Source organism: Anarrhichthys ocellatus, unplaced genomic scaffold (genome assembly GCF_004355925.1).
Source record: "Anarrhichthys ocellatus isolate YVR2014 unplaced genomic scaffold, GSC_Weel_1.0 scaffold62, whole genome shotgun sequence".
Lineage (NCBI taxonomy): Eukaryota > Metazoa > Chordata > Actinopteri > Perciformes > Anarhichadidae > Anarrhichthys > Anarrhichthys ocellatus.
In genome coordinates this window covers 431380-439612 of record NW_022280092.1, presented here as the reverse complement: position 1 = coordinate 439612, position 8233 = coordinate 431380, and the positions used below count along the sequence as shown (strand labels likewise).

At 46.4% G+C, this 8233-nt stretch overlaps 1 protein-coding gene across 6 annotated transcripts in view; it reads right to left on the bottom strand.

Annotated features, from left to right (window-relative positions):
- LOC116397008 (centrosomal protein of 112 kDa-like) overlaps positions 1–8233 on the bottom strand; it is a 46478-nt gene that overhangs the window by 2379 nt on the left and 35866 nt on the right. For 4 of the 6 annotated variants that reach the window (XM_031872094.1, XM_031872093.1, XM_031872097.1 and 1 more), the window contains one exon: positions 5761–5850. In XM_031872094.1, coding sequence (XP_031727954.1) covers positions 5761–5850 — 90 coding nt within the window. Of the gene's footprint in view, positions 1–6; positions 3707–5044; positions 5851–8233 lie in introns of those variants that run through there. The other 2 variants (XM_031872096.1, XR_004213643.1) reach the window with 2 other exon arrangements.

Genomic DNA, 8233 nt, shown 5'->3' with positions numbered 1-8233 from the left:
ACACACACACACACACACACACACACACACACACACACACACACACACACACAGGGTATCCCCTCTTTATTCATGGCTCGGAGTATTCCCTCGCTCTTCACAGCTCCTTCACATCTCCACAGGGGGTCCCACAGACTGGCACGGCTGGCTCTGCACAACACCCCCTACTGGCGGCTGCCGCCTACAGCCAGATCTTGACACAATGCATTTACGGGGCCCGACACAGCTGGGTTTGGAAGAGGACAGGGCAGCGGTGGAGGGCAGAACACATCAAACGCAGCAGCAGCAGCTCAACAGCTAGCTAGCTCCACTGGGGAGGACTGGAGGAAGTCTGTCTGGGGCTAAATTACACTCCACTAAACCAGAGTCTGATTATAGAAGTTGAAAAGGGTTTTTTTTGGTAAACGCAACCCCCCCCTATTCCAGCCACAAACACACATGAATGGACTCACACACATGCACAAGCGCGGAGCTTTGTTTTTTTACAGTGCTGTAAAAAACAGAAGCATTTACAGCATTTTGAAAAGAGTTGCCGGATCAATTAATTCAGAGCTTGATGAATAGTTTAACAGAGCTTGGAAGGAATCAACGGGGGCTGTGAAAAGCAACAGTTTCCCCCGCCGCATATTTCAAGGTGTAACCAGGGGAGAGTCTGAGCATTTCAGCAGACCATAATGTCTTTGACAGAGCCAGCGTCCGGCTCACATTAACAACATCCCCACACTCCCCTTCTGATCAGGCCGGCCTTTCATGTGAAGAGAGCGTGAATGAGGTGACTGGGGGGGAAAGATTGGTTTTCCTAAAATCATTTTCCTGTTGTGTATTTAACTGATTGTTCTGGTTTCGGCTAATTAATCTTCCCGGGCACAATGAAAGGGACTTCAAAGAACCCCCCCGTATAAATGATCCCAACATGAAGCGGCTCTCTTTGTCTCGGCACAGTGCGCCGCCGCAGATTAGACCCACACAACTTGGCCATTTCTTTTCAGGCTCCTTCTGCCCCATTCATTTTGAAAGTTTACAGACATATGTCTCTTTTTTTTCCTCTCTGTGTGAGAATGAAGTCAGGGATAATTTGAGAGTGACCCTTTCAAACAAGTGGCAATAAGAAGAAGAAGAAAAAAAAACGGGTTTCAGAAGCTTTAATTTGAAAAATCAGCTGAAGCCATGGGAGTGCAGATTTTCTATCTATCTATAGCAGCTTCTGTAGTCATAACAGAATGGCAAGCCAAGACAAAACACACTCCACTACCTCAGACCAAAGCAATAAACAATGGTTGAATAAACACATCCCTTACCAACCGCTCTGAATATAAGTCTAAGATTCTTCAAAAGCCACGCTCCTTAGCTTTTGCATTCTTGGTTCATGTATGGTGCAGTCGCCACAGCAATGAGAGATCCGCTCTGCCTAAATTACAAGCTCCTCTGTGGCAACGCCGTCTCCATTTTCCTTCCCATACATTAGAACGGGCACGGCTACAACGGCGACTTCACCGGGACTCACGGGGAGCAACGGGCTCGTGTTGGTACAATCGGCGGGGTCGATCCAACTGGACTAGAACGTATGCATTGTGGGTGTACAGTGTATCCGGCTTCTGTCTCGATGACGTCATGACTATCATGACCTGCTAAACATGTATTGTAGACGTCGTATTAATACATGCATTTTCTGTTCATCTACGTTAACCTGATGGCGGACGATGTTGCTACACGGTTAGCAGACGAATCGCATCTTTCCACAGCACGGCTAACTACAGCTTGTGTGTGGGTGGAGGCAGCAGCAGCGTCTCTGTTGTGGAAAGGTATGCTCAGCTAACAGATCCAGAAAAAAAAAAAAAGAAGCAAAGGAGCGGTAAAGTACCGTATCTCTCCATGGAGTTAAAATTCAAAACAGGAGCATCTCTCAAAACTCCCCAAAGATGTCTGCTTTGCATCCTCTCGCCTCTTCCAGGGTCCCTCCTCTCTCATCTCCATCTTTCCTTCACGCAAACACATTTTTCTATTTCTTTCAACATCTTTTTTCGTACAGCAAAGGCGTGTTTGTTTTTCTGACAGGTGGCAGGAGGCAAAAAAAAAAAAAAAAAAAAAAAAAAAAAGAGCCTCCTCACCATTAGGACAGATGTCTGGTGCCTTTGAACAGTACTGCTGATCAAGCCTTCCGTGAGGTTTCGGTCATTGACGGACTCCAGATGAGGGTGAGCCGGATAGAAAAGGGAAATGCAGAGGGGGGGGATGTGTGCCACTATCTCCCAAAGCAATGAAAAATAAAAAGGGACTTTGACTTTCAGGAGAGAAATCAGGTTTCATCTCCACAGCTCATTTTATAAAATGAGATTTTGTTTGTTCTTGATGAAGCGTAATTCTCTAGTTTTGAAGACTGCGAGGAGCGGCAGTCGTTTTCCCCTCCCAGTCATCTTAAAGTGACAACATTTCATCTATATATAGTCTTTAGATTGTGGTTTTGACTTTCCCTTGCGCTTGGTACCGTCACATGGCGTGGTTTTTGACAGCTGCCAGCAGAAAGAAACAAGCCCTCAACACTTTCAATGTTCAAATGAAGTTTGTCACATCGTTGGGAAGCTTGATGTATGCTAATGAAGTTGGGGTGTCTGTGTGTGCAGGCTTGCGTGGGACAGGTTGGGAGGGTGGGGGGGAGTAGCTGCTGGAAAGACATTTTTGATATATCCCCCCCCCCTTGTTCCAAAGTGACAAAAACCTTGTCAGGAACAAGGGGGTACATCAAAATGACGCCACTCACAAAGTTTGCACCTCCACATCCACTGAGTTGGCACTCGGAGTTCACCAAGGAGCGATTTGAATTCAAAAACACTTTGGTGCGAGAGGGGAAAAAAAAGAAAACCGGTAGAAAGGAGATTAGAAGTGGCTACAGATCTCATTGAAGTTGTTAGAACTATGGGATGGATTGGTAGCTGCTGATGTAATATGCCTCAACAAAAACAGCACACAGGAAGACGACTCAGACGACAGAACTTAAGTTCAACTCCTCTGCATTTTTTTTTTTTTGTCGCCGTTAACACAGAAAACAACTACAGAAATGACTTATTTTTTATTTCACCAGGGTCCCACGATGCAGGAGAACAGATAAAAACGTGTACATTTCGCCGTGCCCACTGTGTCATTATGTATTCATACAAAGAGCCGTGCTCTTCAACATTCTGGTGCTCTCTTCAAGGAGAGTTGAACCACACAAGGAGCTGCTGATCCGCCATTTTAGAGCGCGAGCCTGCGAGGGCCCTGCAAGTGTAAGGCAAGCAACATCTGTGTGAAGTCTGGGCAGAAAGGCTGCTTTTTTTTTTTTTGCATGGGAGGGATCGGATTACAAAGACAAGTCTTGGCAGATAAACTAGGGCAATATCGGCGTGAGGAGACAGAGTGGAGGATTATTATTATCATATACAAAAAAAAAAAACAACAAACGATGAGGACGCACTTAAGATAAATGCAAACGGTCACACACCAACCAAATAACAACACACAGCAGAAAGGCAGTTTTGCTATTGACATGCACCACACACACACACACACACACACACACACACACACACACACACACACACACACGCACACACGCACACACGCACACACCTGACCTTAGGTGAGAGCAGGGTAGGAGGCAGGAATACATACAGTATATGATTCAGCCTCTCTCTCCACACAGGGAGTAGAACAGTGACTCTTTGCCAAACTAGGGGTGCACACAAACACACACTTTAAGCTCTGTGCAAAAACACTGTGAAACCCAAGTTATACTTTGTGCGTCCGCGATTGTGCGAGGGTCTGCGTGACGTAGATTTCATCATTAGAAGTTGTATTCGAAGGCTCTGTGCAGACATACATGCCAGGAACCTGTCCATCCTATTAGCTGAGCGAAGACATTAGTAAAGCTCTTCCTAGAACCGTGAGCTTCAGATCTCATCCTTCCGTGGGTATCTGTTGAAGCATCAGAGTCGGCTGACGTGCGGAGACTCCTCCATTCTAAGCCGACTGTGGCACACTTCCTGTTTGCGTTGTCGCTGCCAACTCTTGTCGCGGCGAAACAATCTGCGATCGTTTAGCGAAATGTGTTTGTGAGAGTTGAGAATCGTCAAGTACGTACAATTGGTACCAAATGCTTCATCAAATTCTTCGTCTTGTTTACCCATTCTTCGCTGTGAAAATATTGCCTGATTTAAATCATAATGTTGCTGATTTCTTTCCCAGAAAAAAAAAAGCATCTTTGGTATCAGCACTAAAATCTGTTTCTTTCTGGCGCCAGGATCAAAACAAGACTAAGCTCTATAGACTGCAAGCAGTAAGTGGGTTTTGAGTGATTTAATGTGCGAAATAAAGGAGTAAATTAACTTTTATTAATAAAAAATGGCATCCAAAATATTTTTGTTTTTAAATAAAATGTCACGAGTTGAACTCTGTGGAAATGCGAACATGTGTTGGCATCTTCAAAGCAGTGGACCAACGTCTGATTGAACCGACATCATCTACCTATAGTTTACGTCAACACCTTCCACTGCTATCACTGAACATCTAAAGTCACGCTACAAGCGGATAACATGTAAACAATATGCCAGAGTGTTGCTAGTTAGAAACATAAAAAGATGTACTCTTCACCTTGAGAGAGAAATATCAGAGAGCAGGCACATTTCTTTCAACTCTCTGCGGGAAAACATTTTCACCAATACATCTATTGATCGTGTCTTCAGTGATGGATCACCCGGTAAATAACACTAACAAAACACATTAAAGCGAAGCAGAAAAGCAGAGTAACCCAAACTCGTCTTCAGACGACGCGGTCTGACATCACAGCCCGGCAGGTTCAGGGGTCAGCTCCTCTCCGGCTATAGGAAACAACGCGCAGCGCCTCTGGGACGAGGTCAGCGACCAACGGCTCCTAAAAACCACTGACCCCCTTCCTGCAGATTTACGACGGCCAGACACCGAGGTGTGTGACGAGTGTGTGAAGTGTGTACAAGGGTCAGTGGGCGGATCACAGGGGACACAAGGGGATGAATGCCTTTGGTGTACATACCAGGGTACAAAGAAGAGCCTCCCGTGAGTGTAGTCATTAGTGCTTTCTTCTCTCTGTGTGTCAAGGTCAAAACAGAGCCTGATTACAGGGCATTCTGGGGAGCAATGGGGAGTGTGTCTGCGCACACAGAGGCTTCCCTCTGAACACAGGCGGTGGTGGCATTCCTGGCCCTAGGCGCTGGCTCTTGAAGCCAAATCTCAAGGAATTTGGGAAATGTGCGAGGGGGCATATCTGTGGCTCTGAACAGGAGATGGTAGAGTGACGAGGGGAGGGCAGAAAGGATCCTGTTTCTTTTCTGTCTTTTGTGGCCCCCTGGAGGGTCTGGTAAGGATGGCAACTGAGGGTGAGGGGCTCGGGACACCAGGGGATGGGGGAGCAAAGGTGGGTGTTTTGTGCTGGCAAGAAGCAAAGAGAGAGGTGTGAGGTGGGCCAGTAGCTCAGTCCGTGGGGACTCGGTTTGGTAACATGAGGGTCAGCCGGCTCAAGTATGGACTGGTAGATGAAGAGGTGCCGGTTCGCCTCCTGGGCACAGCCGTGAAGCTCTTGAGCAAGGCACCGGACACCCAAACCGCTGTGTGCTACACATGCGTGACAATAAAAGTCGAGTGACATCAACGAAGAAAGGCTGAGGCTGATGCGCCGGTAATGGCGAAGAGCAAATGAGTTTAAGCCTCTCTTGTGAATGTCCGACGAGCATGAAAAAGTGACGGCGTTACCTTCTCGTCGGTCTCGAGCTCCTTGCTCAGCAGCTTCTTCTCCGAGCAGTGCAGCTGCCTCTGTAGACTTCCCACCATTTCCTGCAGAGCCTGGGGGAAGGGAGAGACAGTCAGTGTTGTCGGCTGACTGACGGGGAAAAAGAACAGAAACTGCAGATCCGTGTGGTGAAATGTAAAGACATTTCTGAATGAGAAAACAAGACATACGGACCCAATGAGAGAATGTGCAGGACAGAGACAAATGAGACAGAAGGAAGGACAGAGGGACGGCGAGGAGAGATGCCGCCTGTGATTAGTCTTTGCGTGTTAAAAGGCTAATAACGAAGTCATGACAGTAATTACTGGCAAGCTGGCCTCATTAAGCCCAAACTCATTTATAGACAAGGGCATGCAGAAAGAGAGACTCGCTCGCTCAGGGAATTAGCAAACTTCCAAGGCTTTTATCAAACTTGCACTCCTTTAAGGATCATTATTTCTTTGGCAGTAATAAGAGCGATGTATCATTTAGTGGATAACAACCTCTCTCGCATACAAACGCCTGAGTTGATCAAATTTCCCCACAGGCGCCAATAAAGAGTTTAATCGATTTTGCTTTCTAAGATTCAAGCAAGTAAGAAAGACACAATATATGTGTGTGTGTGTGTAGGACATTTATTTCCCTCCCTGCCTGTAAGTGATAGCAGCGGAAAGAAAGGCGCAGTTCCTTCATGTGACGCAGAACCAGATGTTTTGAGTGCATATGTGGACACTTCGTCTTTGATTAGTCTGCATGAAAAGCAGAGAGAGAGAGATATACACGCACACCTGAACATGAAAGGCACACACATGCATTTACACTTTCCACACACACAACAAGTGTATGGGGGGGGCACTGGTTAGCATCAACGTCCTCGGTGTGTCGCCCCAGTGGAGTTGAGTGAGCGGGCCAGGTGTTGCCTCGTCGATTCTGAGAGCCGATGGAAACACAGTCCAGGTGATAGCCATGACCGGCCTGATCTACAGCACACTACGCCGACATAAATCACACGCAGACTGTTCGGCTTCGGGGTTGCAACTCTCAGAGAACTACGGACTAGAAAGGAAAGTTGAAACCTCTGTTGTCGGATTGTTAGACACAGAAGATCTCACCGTAAATGAAACTGATGAAAAACGTACCCGAGGTTCTTTTTCTTAATCATTTTACAGTCACCTGAACCACATTGATGCATAATGTACCTCCTTCTTCTGCAGTTGTTAATTTACGCCTCTGGTAGATGGATTACTCGACACACACACACACACACACACTCACACACTCACACAATTATGATTCAGGAGCACGTTGGGGTCAGTTTTAGCTCGGCAGCATGAAAGGCAGCTGCTTCTTGCGTCACGTTGATCCTATTAATCAGGGTGTTTCTGAGCCAGTCACGATCCCATCGCAGCCCACGTCTCCATCCAGTGCAACCCCTTGCCATCAGTTTCATCATTTCATTTTGTTTATTGGTGAATCAAAAATAAAGGCGCAACAACGCTAGAAAAGCATTGGGAGTTTAAACAGTTTATACGGTCAGATGATATAAAGCAGCAGAATGTGTGGCACAGATTGTTCATTTCTTGATCAGGAAGTGTGTTTCTTGCTGTATGTAAGTGGATAAACTACGTTCTACCCTTTCTTTCTCCAAAACTTCTCCATCGCGACCCTCAGCTCATCTACATCTGTCCTTTAAAGGCAGCACTACGACCGACAAAGAAGACTCGGATGAATCACGCCTCCCGTTTCTGATCCCACTCCCTGATTCCCCACACCGTGACACAGCCTTTCTGGACCAGGTCTTCTGGGAAGTAACGGCTGACTTAGTGGGCCTCACTGCTGACGTGTTCCGTCTCTTTCATGTGGGTTCTGTATCTGATGTGCTCAAAACAACTCAAGGGTAGAAAGTTCAGCACTTGTCACTTCATTAATAGAATCATATGGGATGATGGATAAAAAGCTCTTTGTGAGTCAGAAAGGACCTCGGAAATATCGAGTCAGAGAAAAGGATAACGCACCGACTCTGGTCGCCGCAAATAGGAATTCAAGAAAAAGAGATTACTGAGAATGAACACATGGACAGCCCTCCTGGTGCAGTTTAAATACCAGCGTCGGACATAAACATCTCAAAAATAATGATTTTGGAAATAAGGCTAACATATACAGTCATTTCTCAAAGCATTTGAGGGGAAGTATGAAAGTGGGGCCCTTGGAAACACAATTCCACAAAATAATTTTGCAGGTGCAGCAGCTTTTTATCATTGATCCCCACAAGATGCTGGTCGTTTCTATAGTATTTAGTGTGTGTGAAAGGCGGCGTGTAGAGGATCCTGCTAAAGTGTCTCCAGATGCCACGGTCGATATGGTCTTTATCAGTCATGCAGACTGGGATCATTGTGAACAGGCCAGGAAGAGGGGGAAATCAGATTTCCTTAGGGAGAGAGATGGAGGGAGGGGGCG